The sequence below is a fragment of the Lissotriton helveticus genome, chromosome 9 (genome assembly GCF_964261635.1).
Source record: "Lissotriton helveticus chromosome 9, aLisHel1.1, whole genome shotgun sequence".
Taxonomy (NCBI): Eukaryota; Metazoa; Chordata; class Amphibia; order Caudata; family Salamandridae; genus Lissotriton; species Lissotriton helveticus.
The window spans coordinates 28,363,740-28,381,780 of NC_136070.1; the positions used below are offsets into that span (position 1 = coordinate 28,363,740).

The 18,041-nt window shown below is 53.9% G+C and overlaps 1 protein-coding gene across 9 annotated transcripts in view; it reads left to right on the forward strand.

Annotated features, from left to right (window-relative positions):
* HECTD1 (HECT domain E3 ubiquitin protein ligase 1) overlaps positions 1-18,041 on the forward strand; it is a 424,699-nt gene that overhangs the window by 116,623 nt on the left and 290,035 nt on the right. For all 9 annotated transcript variants that reach the window (XM_078659397.1, XM_078659396.1, XM_078659400.1 and 6 more), the window contains exons 3-5: positions 7,191-7,425; positions 14,476-14,703; positions 17,544-17,825. In XM_078659397.1, the coding sequence (XP_078515523.1) occupies positions 7,191-7,425; positions 14,476-14,703; positions 17,544-17,825 (745 nt within the window). The remainder of the gene's footprint in view (positions 1-7,190; positions 7,426-14,475; positions 14,704-17,543; positions 17,826-18,041) is intronic.

Here is an 18,041-nt window from a genome sequence, read left to right on the forward strand (position 1 = left end):
TGTCGCCTCAGAGCCTGCTGTGAAGCCGGGCTCAGGGGGGCTTGTGTCGCCTCAGAGCCTGCTGTGGAGCCGGGCTCAGGGGGGCTTGTGTCGCCTCAGAGCCTGCTGTGGAGCCGGGCTCAGGGGGGCTTGTGTCGCCTCAGAGCCTGCTGTGGAGCCGGGCTCAGGGGGGCTTGTGTCGCCTCCAAGCCTGCTGTGGAGCCGGTCTCAGGGGGGCTTGTGTCGCCTCAGAGCCTGTTGTGAAGCTGGTCTCAGGGGGGCTTTTGTCGCCTCAGAGCCTGCTGTGAAGCCGGGCTCAGGGGGGCTTGTGTCGCCTCAGAGCCTGCGGTGGAGCCGGTCTCAGGGGGGCTTGTCGCCTCCAAGCCTGCTGTGGAGCCGGTCTCAGGGGGGCTTGTGTTGCTTCCAGGTCTAACCCATGTCTTCATTGCGGCTCCTCTCGCCCGGGGGGGCTAGAGGGGGCCCCTCCTTGATAAGCGCTTCCCGGCCTGGCCTGCACAAAATAGAGACCATTGTGTGTTTGAAAAGGCTCTTCAAAGGAATCTTTCGTTGATTAAATGAATCTTTCGTTGATTATCTTTATTTAGTTTCTGGTGCTAGCTCAGTGGGAGTGTATCTTGGGGCATTCATTGCACTTCATAGGTAACAGCTCAGCTCATTATCTTGCAGGCGTTCAGTATATTTCATGGGGTTGGGCCAGTAGCAGTTTTAGAAGAAATGGAGCGGAAATGATGTAATTAATGCCGAAATGATGAACTGGGGATCTTGGACTTTGTTGATGGAACAGTGTCCCTTGAGGGATAGCTCAGGTGCCTGACCTATGGGTAGATTGAGAGATAGCTCCGCTAGGCTAAGCCTCAACATATTATTTATGTGTAACCAGAGGCATACTTACCTCTTCTGCCTCAAGCAGTCACCTGGGTGATCAGGTTCGCCCAGTGCATCCTTGGAAGTGTTCAATTCCCCTTAATGTATGCCTTGGGTGTGTTTTCTGCTGGATGGTGTCTCTGTAGAGGCAGTGGTCTCACTCCCCTGGTGTAGGCGCTGCATCGCTCCTGCCGCTTCAAACAAGTGGACTCTGGCAACAAAATGCTTTTCAAACCATATTCTGCTTTCAGACTAAGCCTGGGTCTGTCGACAGCAGCTCAAATGATCTTGCAAAATGGAAACACGACTTTGTCCGTTACCTGGTCCAGTGTTGCAGTGACCAGCATGGTCACCCTATCTGCCTGCTGTCTCCAGTGCTGAGTTCAAGGCTGTCGCTTCAATCAATCAATCAATCAATCAAACAATTTATATAGCGCGCTACTCACCCGGAGGGTCTCAAGGCGCTGGGGGGAAGGGGTCCGTTACTGCTCGAAAAGCCTGGTCTTGAGTTGCCTCCTGAAGGAGAGATGGTCCTGGGTCAGTCGTAGGTGGATGGGGAGGGAGTTCCCAGTTTTGGCCGCCAGGAAGGAGAAGGATTTTCCACCGGCGGTGGTTCTGCGAATGCATGGTACTGTGGCGAGGGCGAGGTTGGTCGATCGCAGCTGGCGGGTGGGCGTGTAGAAGGTGAGGCGGTTGTTGAGGTACTTGGGTCCCAGGTCGTGGAGAGCCTTGTGTGCGTGGGTGATGAGTCTGAACGTGATCCTCTTGCTGACGGGGAGCCAGTGCAGGTCTCTCAGGTGGGCGGAGATGTGGTCGTGGCGGGGGATGTCCAGGAAGAGCTGTGCGGAGGCGTTCTGTATGCGCTGGAGTCTTTTCTGCAGTTTGGCAGTGGTTCCTGCGTAGAGGGTGTTCCCGTAGTGCAGCCGGCTGGTGACGAGTGCCTGGGTGACCGTCTTCCTGGTTTCGGTGGGGATCCAACGGAAGATCTTTCGGAGCATGCGCAGGGTGTTGAAACAGGATGATGAGACGGCGTTGACTTGTCTGGTCATCGTGAGGGAGGAGTCCAGGATGAAGCCCAGGTTTCGTGCGTGGTCCGTTGGCTTGGGGGTGGTACCCAGGGCAGGGGGCCACCAGGAGTCGTCCCAGGCGGAGGGGGATGATCCCAGGATGAGGGCTTCCGTCTTGTCCGAGTTCAGCTTCAGGCGGCTGTTCTTCATCCATTCGGCGACGTCCTTCATTCCCTCGTGTAGGTTGGCTTTGGCGGTGGCAGGGTCGTTGGTGAGGGAGAGGATCAGCTGGGTGTCGTCGGCGTAGGAGATGATGTTGAGGTTGTGTTGGCGTGTGATGTCTGCGAGGGGGCTCATGTAGACGTTGAAGAGGGTGGGGCTGAGCGAGGATCCTTGAGGTACGCCGCAGATGACTTCGGTGGCCGCGGATCTGAACGGGGGGAGGCGGACTCTCTGGGTTCTTCCGGCGAGGAACGAGATGATCCATTCCAGTGCCTTCTCTTGGATTCCGATGTTGCTGAGGCGCTGTGTTGGGGTGCGGTGGCAGACTGTGTCGAACGCTGCAGAGGTCCAGGAGGATGAGGGCAGCTGTTTCCCCGTTGTCAAGCAGGGATCTGATGTCGGTGGCTGAGATGAGGGCGGTCTCTGTGCTGTGATTGGCTCGGAAACCGGACTGTGAGGGGTCGAGGGATCCGTTCGTCTCGAGGAAGGCGGCGAACTGTTTGTTGACGGTCTTCTCGATGACTTTGGCAGGGAGAGGGAGGAGCGAGATGGGGCGGAAGTTCTTGAGGTCGGTGGGGTCTGCTGTCGGTTTCTTCAGGAGGGCGCTGAGCTCGGCATGCTTCCAGCTCTCCGGGAAGGTGGCGGTGGTGAAGGAGATGTTGATGATGTCCCGGAGTTTGGGTGCGATGACGGAGTCGGCCTTGTTGAAGACGTGGTGGGGGCAGGGGTCGGTAGGGGATGCGGAGTGGATGGTGTTCATCGTGCGGGTGGTGTCTTCGGTGCTGACGGGTGTCCAGTTGCAGAGGGTGGTGGTGGGGGGCGTTGGTTCGGTGGTTGGGTGCGTGGTCGGGTGCGTGGTCGGTGCGCTGAAGCTGTTGTGTGTGAGGTTGCGGGCGGCATCGTTGGGGTCCGTTGTGCTGGCGGGAGGGTTCTGGCTGAGGGAGGTGGTGAGCTGGTCGGCGGTGATCTTGCTCCAGCTCCTGCGGGGAACCTGTTGCGGGTGGTGGTGGGTCATGGTTCTCGGTTCTCCTGAAGCTGAAGTGGACGCAGCTGTGATCAGTCCAATGAAGTCCGGTGGAGTGGCTGAAGGAGATGTGTTTGCTGGAGGAGAAGACGGGGTCAAGCGCGTGGCCGGCGTAGTGGGTGGGGGTGTTTACCGGTTGCTTGAGTCAGAGGTTGGCGAGGTTGTCCAGCAGGGTGGTGGTGTTGCTGTCGTTGTTGTTCTCCAGGTGGAAGTTGAGGTCTCCTAGGAGGATGTAGTCAGAGGAGGTGAGGGTGTGCGGGGCTGATGAAGTCTGCGATGGCTTCGCTGAATTGTGCGCGTGGTCCCGGGGGTCTGTAGATGAGAGTGCCTCTGAGGGTGGTCTTGGGGTCGGTGTGTATCTGGAAGTGAAGGTGTGCGGCGGCGGTGAAGGTGTCGTCAGAGTTGCTAGTGATGCGGATGGTGTTCCTGTGGATGATGGCGATGCCTCCTCCGGTCTGGTTGACCCGATCCCTCCGGGTGATCTTGTATCTGTCCGGGATGGCTATGGCGATGTCGGGCGCTGAGGAAGCGTTCATCTAGGTTTCCGTGAGGAAGGCGACGTCCGGTGATGTTGTGTCGAGCAGATTCCAAAGTTCGATGGCGTGTCTGTGAACGGAGCGGGTGTTGAGCAGGATGCACTTGAAGTGGTTGTTGCTGGTGCCTGTCCTTTCAGGTGCGGTGCAGGTCCGGAGGCAGGTAAAATTGCATGCTTGACAGGTGAAGGGTCCGTGGGTGAGTTTCGGGGTGGCTCGGTAGCAGGCGCGATTCCGGTCGGGTTTGAGTGCGTTGAGGGGTCCTGGCGCTGGGCGCGGTCAAGGCGCGGACGGGCGTAGATGGGCTTGCCTTTGGCGCGCCTTCGGCGCACAATCGGCGCGCCCGCTATGTGTGCGTGCGTGTTCCATATGAGGCGAAGTGGGAGGGAAGAGCAGCTGGGAGGCGGGAGCGGGGCGGCCAATGGGGTACAGAAATTAAAAGGGGGCGGGCCGCGAGGGAGCAGCGGCGGGAAGCGGGGAGCGGGTGGGGGCACACCAGAGGGTACTGTGAAAAACGAAAGCGCACATCCATTAAAACAGAAGTAGAAAAACAGAAGTACAATCACAAGTCAAAGTCTAATCACAGAGAGCACGAAAATGAGGCAAGAACGGAGCAGGGAGAACGAGCAGCAGCGAGGGGGCACAGCTGGCGAGCCGTGCGGCCTGGGGGGTGTCCTGGGGTCAGGTCGCTTGCTCCACACAGACCAAGATAACCGCTGCAATTAGTATAACATTTAGAAACAGCCGTTTATAGAGAATTCTGCACTCTTCTCGCAGGAATCTTGGAGAAATTTGTAACAAACGTTGCATTTTACAATGCTTCTTGCACATTCAGGATTTAAAAACATGGAGACTGTAGTGCTTTTGACACTTTATGTCCTGGGGCCTGTTTTTTGCAAATGTAACATAAGCAACTAAGACACTACCTTTGTTGGAGTGACCTCTGCAGGACAGCGCCCTTCAGTCGCACAATCTGTGTGCTCGGAGCTTGGGGGATGTCTTTTGTCCTTTGCATGCGAGATCCATTTGTTGCCAAGTTATTTCAAGCCGCCGGACAGCTTTGAGGACCTGAGGCCCACACGGTGGTGGCTCACTCATCACATATTTGATTCTGATTTAGAATAGCACAGATTCCTGACAGTAATTAACAAGTGGTAATACCAGTACCTTTAAAATGAGCAATTTATCCGTCTATTTTCCAGCACTGGCTGGATAGCTCTGCCCAGGGCTTAAAGTGTTCGCCCTTGACCATTGGCTCTGGGAAGTCAGCATGTGTTCTAATTGGGGACAGTGTTTGAAGCCAGAGCCAACTCACGCACACTCTCTCACGCACTCTCTCTCACGCACTCTCTCACGCACTCTCTCACGCACACACTCTCACACGCACTCTCACACGCACACACTCTCGCACACACGCTCGCACGCACACACTCTCGCACGCACACACTCTCGCACGCACACACTCTCGCACGCACACACTCTCGCACGCACACACTCTCGCACGCACACACTCTCGCACGCACACACTCTCGCACGCACACTCTCGCACGCACACACTCTCGCACGCACACACTCGCACGCACACACTCTCGCACGCACACACTCTCGCACGCACACACTCTCGCACGCACACACGCTCGCACGCACACACTCTCGCACGCACACACGCTCGCACACACTCTCGCACGCACACACTCTCGCACGCACACACTCTCGCACGCACACACTCTCGCACGCACACACTCTCGCACGCACACACTCTCGCACGCACACACTCTCGCACGCACACACTCTCGCACGCACACACTCTCGCACGCACACACTCTCGCACGCACACACTCTCGCACGCACACACTTAGGCACACACTTAGGCACACACTCAGGCACACACTCACGCACACACTCTCACACACACACTCTCACACACACACACACTCTCACACACACACACTGACACACTCACACACACTGACACACTCACACACACTGACACACTCACACACACTGACACACTCACACACACTGACACACTCACACACACACTCTCTCACACTCTCGCACTCTCTCGCGCACTCTCTCGCGCACTCTCTCGCGCACTCTCTCGCGCACTCTCTCGCGCACTCTCTCGCGCACTCTCTCGCGCACTCTCTCGCGCACTCTCTCGCGCACTCTCTCGCGCACTCTCTCGCGCACTCTCTCGCGCACACTCTCGCGCACACTCTCGCGCACACTCTCGCGCACACTCTCGCGCACACTCTCGCGCACACCTCCACGCACACCTCCACGCACACTCACACACCCGCGCACACCTCCACGCACACTCACACACTCCCGCGCACACTCACACACACTCACACACTCCCGCGCACACTCACACACACTCACACACTCCCGCGCACACTCACACACTCCCGCGCACACTCACACACTCCCGCGCACACTCACACACTCCCGCGCACACCTCCACGCACACTCACACACTCCCGCGCACACTCACACACTCCCGCGCACACTCACACACTCCCGCGCACACTCACACACTCCCGCGCACACTCACACACTCCCGCGCACACTCGCACACTCACACACTCCCGCGCACACTCACACACTCCCGCGCACACCTCCATGCACACTCACACACTCCCGCGCACACTCCCGCGCACACTCACACACTCCCGCGCACACCTCCACGCACACTCACACACTCCCGCGCACACTCCCGCGCACACTCACACACTCCCGCGCACACCTCCACGCACACTCACACACTCCCGCGCACACTCCCACGCACACACAGACACTCCCACACGCACACGCTCACACTCACACTCATACTCCCGGCTCCCCGTAGCCCACATTAAACTGCAGCACACACTTGAGGGGAGGCAAGGACTTCAGTGATAAAAGAAGCTACAGATTTAACATCTGTAGCATCTTTCCCACCAACCTCGTGTCGCTCCCTAGAGTAACATGGGTGACCAGGAGGACCAACCTTTGTCTTTAGGAGGCGTCCACTTCAGTAACCCCCTAACCACCAGAGACTATCCACTGGCACCGCAGAACGTGGTGCATCTCCATTGGACACAAATAGCGATCCCACTGTGAGAAAGGCTTAACGTGGACTATAAAAATACCAAATCCGTGCTAGGACTTGCGTATCTGCGCAAGCTACTTAGCGCCTGTATGAAGAGCTCGACCTGTTTGATGAGACTATGCTTCCCAAGGAGATGAGCCCACTTCTTGTCATCTCCTCATCAGCTGTAGTTTGTGACTTTCAACAGTTTGCCTCAAATGTTTTGTTATTTTTCATTTCTAAATGATAGCCGTTGGGCAGGTGAGTGGGTGTTCCAAAAACAATGACAGATGTCTGGAAGGTTTACATGTTCTAAACTCATTTTCCTATGATAACCATTGCTTCGAGCCTTCTGCTCCTTCGAGATTCAGGGCTTTTGTCCAGGCTGTGATTGCTGCCTTGTACTTGCTCCATTACGTGCTCTGAAGCAGGACCTCTGAGATGGTTAACTTTGTCTTCCCTTCCAGGTGTCCACCCAGGACCTTCCTGCCAGCCCTCTGTAAGATCTTTCTGGATGAGAGCGCCCCAGAGAACGTGCTTGAAGTGACCGCCCGTGCAATTACCTACTACCTTGACGTGTCTGCAGAATGCACACGCAGGATCGTCGGGGTAGATGGCGCCATCAAGGCCCTGTGCAACCGGCTGGTGGTGGTGGAGCTGAACAACCGGACCAGCCGCGACCTGGCCGAGCAGTGTGTCAAGGTGAGAAGGAAGCACTACCTTGGCTATCTGTGGTGGGTGTGAGAGCTGGCGTTGCTGTTTGTAAGCTACTGGGCATTGGTTCTTTATTTTATGTGCTTTCAGGGTCTGTCTTCTAAAGCATGTTGCTTCCAGTATATAATCAAGAAGTAAAATGATTTGCTGTACGGCCCACGGCCTGCTCTGGTCTTCGACTGTGAAACCGTATTTTTTCTATACAAGCTTTATTACCCTCTTAATCTCTGGCCTTATCCTAAATGTCTCGGACCTCCCTTTACCTCTACATGATCAATATCATGTTACCCAAGATCTTTGCTAAATACCACCTCCAATATGTCTGACGTGACTGCATCCTGGGCACCTGACAATCAGGATTTAGGAAGACACATGGCTTCCTCTACTCACTATATAGGATGGTATGCTAATCTGCACGGAAGAAGTATTCTAGACCATTATGGGTTTCTCGGATGGTGCCAGGGGTGATGGCTTCAATGGTGCCAAGGACGAGGGCTTCAGTGGTGCCAAGGATGAGGGCTTCAGTGGTGCCAAGGATGAGGGCTTCAGTGGTGCCAAGGACGAGGGCTTCAGTGGTGCCAAGGATGAGGGCTTCAGTGGTGCCAAGGATGAGGGCTTCAGTGGTGCCAAGGATGAGGGCTTCAGTGGTGCCAAGGATGAGGGCTTCAGTGGTGCCAAGGATGAGGGCTTCAGTGGTGCCAAGGGTGAGGGCTCCAGTGGTGCCAAGGATGAGGGCTTCAGTGGTGCCAAGGACGAGGGCTTCAGTGGTGCCAAGGACGAGGGCTTCAGTGGTGCCAAGGATGAGGGCTTCAGTGGTGCCAAGGATGAGGGCTTCAGTGGTGCCAAGGGTGAGGGCTTCAGTGGTGCCAAGGGTGAGGGCTCCAGTGGTGCCAAGGATGAGGGCTTCAGTGGTGCCAAGGATGAGGGCTTCAGTGGTGCCAAGGATGAGGGCTTCAGTGGTGCCAAGGATGAGGGCTTCAGTGGTGCCAAGGACGAGGGCTTCAGTGGTGCCAAGGACGAGGGCTTCAGTGGTGCCAAGGACGAGGGCTTCAGTGGTGCCAAGGACGAGGGCTTCAGTGGTGCCAAGGACGAGGGCTTCAGTGGTGCCAAGGACGAGGGCTTCAGTGGTGCCAAGGACGAGGGCTTCAGTGGTGCCAAGGACGAGGGCTTCAGTGGTGCCAAGGACGAGGGCTTCAGTGGTGCCAAGGACGAGGGCTTCAGTGGTGCCAGGGGTGATGGCTTCAGTGGTGCCAAGCATGAGGGCTTCAGTGGTGCCAAGGATGATGGCGTCAGTGGTGCCAAGGATGAGGGCTTCAGTGGTGCCAAGGATGATGGCCTTCTAGATTTGAAATGGGGATTCAGAGGATGTATGTACACTGTCTGCTGCCTTAAGTGCATCAGGCAGCATACTGCTAGTTCGGAGGTATCCAGAGCTGTAGATTTCAATGTCCAGTGGTTCTGTTTCTCCACCTTACAAAAGTTAAACCAAACGTTCGGATGGCTTGTAACTGCAGATACCTCACCTTTAGAATAGACCCAGGTGCCAGACTCAGTCCGGAGAATAATACCAGCATTGCTCACGTGTGCCTTTAGGCGGGACTGTATGGCTTCGCAGTGCTTCGTAATGCCCCAAAGGTGACAGAGCAGAGCCCACATGTAAGTGCAATACCTCCTTGCGCTCCAATGTCTGTTCCTTTCGTTCCATGCCCTTCGACGTACATCTGGAGCACTCTCAGTTTCAAAGGTCTTCTGACAACTTCCAAAAACCTTTCACTGTATGCTAGGGAACAATGTCCCCACTGAAAATAACAGGGTTCAAGATGTGCAAGACTGCAAGAAGCAGATATTGGCCACAAACTTACACAAGGTATGCCAGTGATGCTTTGGCTCAGGCCACAGCTATTTCATGTGACAGGTGTGCCCTTATGTACCTAAAGTGATTTGGGACTGAGAAGCTAAACTCTGTGGCGGAGCAAGAGAAGAGGTTGCGATCCAAGTGTATGTCCTGCTCCCATTCCATGTTGCGTGCCCGGTTTCGAGTCCACTCCCTTGAAAAGTCCACTTCCTGTTTGAAGTTTTTTGGTAAGTATTAGTCTAGACACAAGCCTAAGAATACCAAGCAAATATTTAACCCATCCTGCCACTCTTAAGTCTTGCAAGAAAATGCTAGGGCATAAAGGTGGGCCTGTTTACTGCATTCCTGAATGACGGAGCAGGCGTCGCCTGACAGACCACAATTAAAGGCTCCATCCTGAGGTTGCGCAGGGGCATCTTTGATCAACTAGTTACGTCTTGGCTGGATGTCTTCACCCTAATCGAAAACGTGAACTGTCAAAAATTGGTGTTGGAGTTTCCTCCAAGGTTTTTTAGGAGATGGTTTCTTGATGGAGTGTGGGTTCCCAGAGCTCCTGAGCCTTAGTATTTGTCCTCACATCAGGCTTCTACCTCAGGAGAACCTAGAACCGGTCTGAACAGCAGGACGGGGTTCTATATCAGTTTCAACATCTTACACATTCATGCATGGGGATTGAGCAGTGGCAACTGCAGATTTGCAGACCTAGGTGATTGGTGTCATCCTTGAGGCCAGACCTTTCACAAAGTTAGTCTTTTGCCAGGGAAAAACGTATCGCTTACCCCTTACAAGGTAAACTTTCTGTTGGTTTTTGTTCTGTTCTTTTGCTAGCTCAACAAGGCCTTGGAGTGGGCACGAAGAAAGAATATTTATTGACTCTTTCAGCCTTTCTTTATTTTCCTGACTAGACATCTTTAAGTCACAGTTTGTGATGAGCTTTATAAAAGGTTTTCCGTTCATGTTCCTCCTGCACCCGTAAAATAAAGTTATTGCTCATTAAGACCTGGAGTACCATTTCTGATGTGAATGCCCTTCGAGTCTGTGCAAAGCTGTTCCTTAACTCTAACTCTTAAGAACCACCTGTCTTGTTGCATTTTGTCCACCCCTCAGGTGAGTGAACTTCAGGTGCTTTTGGTCCAATCGCCCTACGCCAACGTCTTTCCAGGCAAACTGGCACTTGAGGACCAGGGCGGCCTTGGACAAACGATTACTCTGCCAGCTTCGTTTCCTCTAAATCACCCCATTGAAGGAGAGGCTCCATCGCCTTGATCCTAATAGAGCACTGAGCTTTAACATCGACCAATCAAAAGGGTATTGCTGGGATGATCGGCCTTTAGTGGCCTTCTCTGGAGAAATGAAAGGGTCGGCTGTGTAAAGGAGCACCCCGTTGCGGTGGGTATTTAGCTGTATTAAAATCCGCTACGCACTGGCCTCGAAGCATTGTCCTGAGGGCCTGTGGGCTCATTCCACCAGGGTCAAAGCCACTACGATGGTTTTAGTATAAAGGGTGTCTTTTTTTAGACATCTGCCAGGCTACGACCTGGGTGTGGGTCCATACGTTCCTGGAACACTACTCCGTAATTATTGCAGTTTATAACAAAGCTTTCGGAGACCTTCACAAAATCTTTAACAGCATTCTAAACCCTTTCTGGTTGGGCTAGTAAGAATTCTGGAAGCCCCAGGTGTGGCCAAAAAGAGTGAGTCTTGGCATTGAACAGTGTCCCTGTACCGAGGCTTCATCCTCCTCGAAGGATTCTTCTGAGATTTCAGCTAACCGTGTGTAGCTGAAATAAAGACCATAGATAGCATTAACCTCCCAAACTGAACTGTAAGAGCCAGTTGCCTATTCAGTAGGACCCCTATACTCCTATACTGTGCCTAAAACATTCTGTTACTAATCTAAGCCCTATTAGATGTGAAAACTTAGACTTCATTTTGCAGCATTCACTCGCAGCCAGTTGAGCCACGTTCAGTTTTTACTTTTCTGAAGCATGAACTCAGTCTCATACTGTCCCCCTGCCTCCTAATCTGCCATGACCGGTTTGTGGATCTCATCTGCACATCTACCTTTGACTTGGCATCCTATGGTAAGAGGATCTCAAGGATGCGAAGTGTATGTTGAAGTAGATGTGGGATAACTTTGTGTGTGTTGGAAATGGGATCCCCGGCTGGCCAGGGCTTTCGCCAAAGTCAGTCAGAGACCACCACCCCCAAGTCAGGGCAAGGGAGTTACACGCCAAGATAACCCCTACTCACCCTCTAGGTAACGTGGCGCGAGCAGCAAGGCTAAACTTGGAGGCGATGTAAGTTAAGTATTTGCGCATGCACCCCAGCAACAACTCCCAGGGCCCACCACAAAGGAAACTCCACACAAGGTTATATAAAAATAGCCTTTGTATTACACCAAAACACATTAGATAAAACACGCACTTTACAATGTGCCAGAGGCACGGGCAGAATTTACAAGGGATTATTTACAAGACAGGGCCACCTGGACCACTGTCAGGAATCAGAAGTAGCACTTTCAGAAATAGCACTTGGTACATAGAATATAGCACAAAATAGCACACAACCAGGAATGACTGGTAACCAGGACCTCACTAGCACCACCTGTACTAGGGAGAAAACAACCACCTATGTATTACAATACCTGTAGGGGTGTAAGAGGAAAACACATGATGCAATGCATAACATTCATTCAGAGGTGTAAGGGAGGAAAACACATGATGCATCACAATACATTCAGAGGTGCAGAAAGTACAATTGCGCCAAACTCACGTAAGTCACCACCTGTGACTGTCCCTAGGCCCTCTGGCCTTGTTGGGGCTAGGACGCCCTGTGTCCAAAGTCAGGGGGGCCTAAACGGAGCAGTTGCCCACAAAGTGCTGGGCAACTGGTGCAACAATGTTTGAGCTTGCCAGGGCTCAAAACAACAATGGGGCCAATGTGGGAGCCTCGCTGGGCTCTCAAGAAATAAATTGGCCCCCGAGCCTCTCTTAGGCTCTAGGCACTACTGGGGCGTTTCTCTGTGGGAGTCCCCTCTCTGGGGACTCAAAGTGACAATGTCTGCCAAGAGCCTCGCTGGGCTCTAAATCAACTGATGCCCCCGGGGCACCTCGAGCCCCTCAGGACTCTAGACACAGAAATGCCCCCAAGAGCCTCTCTCAGGCTCACAACCAGGTGGGGGCAAGGTGGGGCCTTCTGGGGCCACTCCACCACAGACACCAAATGCTGCCCTGAGCCTCGCAGGCTCTTCGTAAAGAAATGCCCCACTGGTTGGGGCGAGCACACAGGGGGGGCGGGCACCGACAATATGCCCCGACGCCCCCCTCTACCGCCAATGGCCGCCGGAGCCCTTCGTGGACTCAATCAAGAATGCCCCCCAAGAGCCCTGCAGGCTCTAAGACACGCAATGCCCCTCTCGTCGGGGCGGCCCCCTAGCAACCGGGGCCGCTCTGGGGGGGGGGGGAGGCACCACTGCCTCTGCACTCACCCGGTCTCGCTGGGGAGGCGGCGGCTCCTCGAGGCGTCAGCTCCTCGCTGCCAGGCTTCTGCCCTCTCTCTCCTGGGCTCTCCGTGCAGGCAGCAGCTTCCGCCTGCCTCTCTCTCGCCCCCGGCCTGCCTGACTTCCAGGTCGCGGCTGCGGGGCGGGACTTCCGGTCGGCCCGCTCTCGGATTGGCCGGCCGGCAGAAACACTTCCGGGTCGTCGCGGGCAGCGCGGCGGCCCGTCTCCGGTGCTTCTAGGCGGGGGGCTGAATTTACCGAGGGGTGGCCTCCCTCGAGGTGAATTATAAAAACAGCGGCAAGGTCCCTGGCAGGGTGGGCACCTGCCAGGCGACAAAACACTCGAGAATAAGCGAGGTGGCACTCGCTTGGGGCGGCCAATGCCGGGTGGGCACCGGCCTCTTCAAATAAAGCGCTCCCCAGCGCTACAAGCCACAAGAAAGCGCTCCAAAGCGCTATAGCAGAACAAAAGCGCTTCCAAGCGCTAAGAGGCAATTCCAGCGCTCCCAGCGCTAGAGGACAGCCCAAAGTCCAGCAAAAGTCCTCCAGAGGGGCAGGGGGGGCAAGGCTGGGCCCAGAGCCAGCACACTGGGTCTCCAGGCAGGGAGACACCCCAAGTGGCGGTCCTCTGGCCCAGCAGCAGCAGCAACAGCCCCCTCAGGATCCTGGAAGAGAACAAAAACTGTGGGGACACAGCCCCATTTTTATACAGCATTTCCCTTTGTCTGAAGGTGCAGAGTGGGGGCGGAACCAGTCGCAGCTGGTTCTTGAGTACTCTGTTTACCTCAGCCACCCTCTCTATTCACTGGCAGGGCTTGGGTCATTAGACACACCACAGGGGGGCGGAGCCAGCATTGTGTGGGGAAAACCCAGCCCATCCAGGACACAGGTACACTCCTCCCACACATCACTCATGCTAATCTCCCACTCACCACCGGGCAGACCCACCCAGACTTCCTGGAGCCTGGCATGCCAGCCAGCTCCAGCCAATCACACGCCAGCACCCTCACAGCACACGTACAGCCATGTCTAGAAATGATACTTCCCCACTAGACACATACAAGCCGCACATACCGTTGCGCAGCATTCATTCTCACGAGTTCACACATACCAGACTCAAGCCTGTACACCCCACGCATCAGGAACTACCAGGGACACATACATTCCCCATGCATTCCTATGGGCAGGCCTAGCTCAGCACATGCACTCAGAGTGCGCAAGCACTTTCTACTGGGACACAGTGAAAGTGCGCAGAATCCCAAAAATCAACATTGCCAGGTCACCATTTAAAGCAAAAAGTTTAGGGGTGAACCTGCCCTAAGGGCCAAAGTCCAACAGTGTGTAATATGGGCTGCTTGATTCTGGAAGGTTCTCCTTACGAACCTAAGAGAATGCCATGCCACAGTCATGGGGCCACATTAAGTTTGTAGCCTCCACTCTGCCCACATCAGTGGATGGTGTTGAATGTTTGGGTCTTCCATATTGAATTCTACTGTGGTGACACACTACTTCTCAGTTCCAGATGTTCACTGATCCACCTCTGGGGTAGGAAGCTGTTCGGTGGTTGTTTGTAGTCTGATATTGTACAGAAAGTAGATTCAATATTCTTGTTTTGTTGTCTCTTGTTGTCTTCCTGGCTTGGGTATTAGATTGTTCTGTTTTTTATTTCTCTTCTCTCCAGGTCCTGGAACTGATCTGCACTCGTGAGTCTGGTGCAGTTTTTGAAGCCGGGGGCTTGAACTGTGTGCTCACCTTCATTCGGGACAGTGGGCACTTGGTCCATAAGGACACGCTGCACTCTGCCATGTCTGTCGTGTCCCGTCTGTGTGGCAAGATGGAGCCTCAGGATTCTTCGCTGGAGGTCTGTGTGGAATCCTTGTCCAGCTTACTCAAGCATGAAGATCACCAGGTGAGGCACGGCGCAGTACTGTAGGTAACTCCCTGGGTGGGTACGTCCGCTGTATCTACCCAAGACACAGACTTGGATTACTGTACTAGAACTGTGCGGCACTTGGATGCAGGAGACACTGCTTTGTTTGCAATCTTCACAACAGTAGGGGGCAGAAGAAAGAGATTCTTTGTTGTTCCTAGTGACCCAGTGCTTTGTATGAGTTTGCGCTTAAACCCAAAAGCTCCAAACAAGATTTCGTCTCAATTTGTTGGTTGAGAAAGACTCTCGGCCAGAGCAAACATTAAAGCAACCCAAAGTGAAACTGGGGAGTGGCTGAAGGATTCAAATTATCATTTGAAAAGGTAGAGGTTTTGAGAACAAAATGCAAACGATAATAACCCGAGATGTGTACTGAAATCTAACCGGCTCCAGTGGATTCTGGGCGTTCTTTATACATGTATTGCCTTGAGGCTTCCCAGCTATCTGAGCCTACTTCAGTCAATCAATCAGTATTTGTAAAGCACTGCTTATCACCCGTGCGGGTATCCAGCCACTGGGGGTTGCTGCTGGGTGTAGTTAGTTGAAAAGCCTTGTTTTCAGGCCTTTTCTGAACTCCAGCAGGGTGGGGGTGAGGTCTGGAAGTGGAGGGAGAGGCTGGTCCAGGTCTTGGTGGCCAGGTAGGAGAATGAGCAGCCGTTGCTCCTACTTATGTGGATTCGGGGAGTGTGGGCGAGGGAGGCGGAGCGCAGTTGTCTGGGTGGTAGATGAAAGTTTACTCTGTTGATTGTTCAGGGTCCTGCGGCGTGGGTTAGCATTTTGAACTGGCACATTTTATGGATGGGGAGCTAGTGAAGAGTTGTAATGTGAGGGGTGGTGTGAGCCCACCACAGGAGGTTGATGACGAGCCTGGCCGCTGATTTCTGAATGGTCTGTGGTCTGTTTAGCAGCTGAGAGATGGTTCCCACATAGAGGGTGTTGCCGTAGTCTAGGATGTTTCTCCGTTCCTTGTTGCTAGTCTCTATTGATGTTTAATGTGCCTTCTTGGGGTTTACAGCCAAGTCTGTAGGTGCATGCCCCTTACCTTCCTGTGAATTGGCCCAGATCTATTGGTGTCAATTATTGGCAACAGTTGAAGAGATTAGTGACTTCTTACGTTGTTCTTTATTAATGTGCATTTCTCAGCATTGACCTCCATCTGTTGTACGCTGGACACAGTGGAGCCGACATGGAGTACTCACGCGCTGGCCTCCTTCATGTCTGGTGTACACTGGACACAGTGCAGCCGACATGGAGTACTCACGTGCTGGCCTCCTTCATGTCTGGTGTACACTGGACACAGTGCAGCCGACATGGAGTACTCACGCGCTGGCCTCCTTCATGTCTGGTGTACACTGGACACAGTGCAGCCGACATGGAGTACTCACGCGCTGGCCTCCTTCATGTCTGGTGTACACTGGACACAGTGCAGCCGACATGGAGTACTCACGCGCTGGCCTCCTTCATGTCTGGTGTACACTGGACACAGTGCAGCCGACATGGAGTACTCACGCGCTGGCCTCCTTCATGTCTGGTGTACACTGGACACAGTGCAGCCGACATGGAGTACTCACGCGCTGGCCTCCTTCATGTCTGGTGTACACTGGACACAGTGCAGCCGACATGGAGTACTCACGCGCTGGCCTCCTTCATGTCTGGTGTACACTGGACACAGTGCAGCCGACATGGAGTACTCACGCGCTGGCCTCCTTCATGTCTGGTGTACACTGGACACAGTGCAGCCGACATGGAGTACTCACGCGCTGGCCTCCTTCATGTCTGGTGTACACTGGACACAGTGCAGCCGACATGGAGTACTCACGCGCTGGCCTCCTTCATGTCTGGTGTACACTGGACACAGTGCAGCCGACATGGAGTACTCACGCGCTGGCCTCCTTCATGTCTGGTGTACACTGGACACAGTGCAGCCGACATGGAGTACTCACGCGCTGGCCTCCTTCATGTCTGGTGTACACTGGACACAGTGCAGCCGACATGGAGTACTCACGCGCTGGCCTCCTTCATGTCTGGTGTACACTGGACACAGTGCAGCCGACATGGAGTACTCACGCGCTGGCCTCCTTCATGTCTGGTGTACACTGGACACAGTGCAGCCGACATGGAGTACTCACGCGCTGGCCTCCTTCATGTCTGGTGTACACTGGACACAGTGCAGCCGACATGGAGTACTCACGTGCTGGCCTCCTTCATGTCTGGTGTACACTGGACACAGTGCAGCCGACATGGAGTACTCACGTGCTGGCCTCCTTCAGTCTATTGTACACTGGACACATTAAAGCCTGCAAGGAGTACACATGCGCTGGCATCCTTTCAGGGGTCTCCAAACCAGTCCTGGAGGGCCGGATCCATGCCAGATTTTTTTAAAATAACTTCATCTATCTCAATGGGGATATCCCAAAACATCTGGCATGGATCCGGCCCTCCAGGACCGGTTTAGTGAGTTCAGTTTGTTGTTAACTGGACACAGTGGACCGTACATTGATTTCTGATGCATTGGCCTCCTTCATTGTGTTGTACGCTGCACACAGCAAAGCCTGTATGTAGTTCATATGCACTGGTCTCATGCAGTCTGTTCTCTGGACACAGTAAATTCTGTAGCAGTTTCTCAGCTTTGTCCATCAGACAAACCGTTGTACATTGGACATGGTGGGGCCGCTAGGGTTTCCACGCGCTGGCCTCTTTCAGTCTGATCTACATTGGACACAGCGGAGCCTTTATAGGGTTCTGATATATTTACAGCCCTTCTTCTGATGACTCCTCGAAGGTCTGGACACTAACCATCTCTTCTCATTCCCTAACAGGTTTCTGATGGAGCCCTGCGCTGCTTTGCTTCCTTAGCGGACCGGTTTACACGCCGTGGAGTGGACCCTGCACCACTTGCCAAGCATGGGCTAACGGAGGAGTTGCTGTCACGCATGGCTGCTGCCGGGGGCACTGTATCTGGCCCCCCGTCTGCTTGCAAGTCTGGGAGCCGTTCCTCTGGACCTCCACCCCCTTCTACAGACTCAAAAGTCAGCAATCAGGTGTCTACTATCGTGAGTCTGCTGTCCACGCTGTGCCGGGGCTCTCCTGTCGTCACACATGTAAGTAAACTCCAGCAGTTGTGGGATCGAATAGTAGTGGTCCCACAAGGCATGGCATGGTTGTGTTGTCAACTGCATGATTATATGACTCCCTGTTTGTTTTTGTCTAGAAGGCTACCATATCAAAAACATTTTGAGGAGTCTTATTAGTCCCATATTTTTATATTTGATTACCTTTGCACTAACTTTGCTCATAGTGTTAAAAAAAAAAGAAAT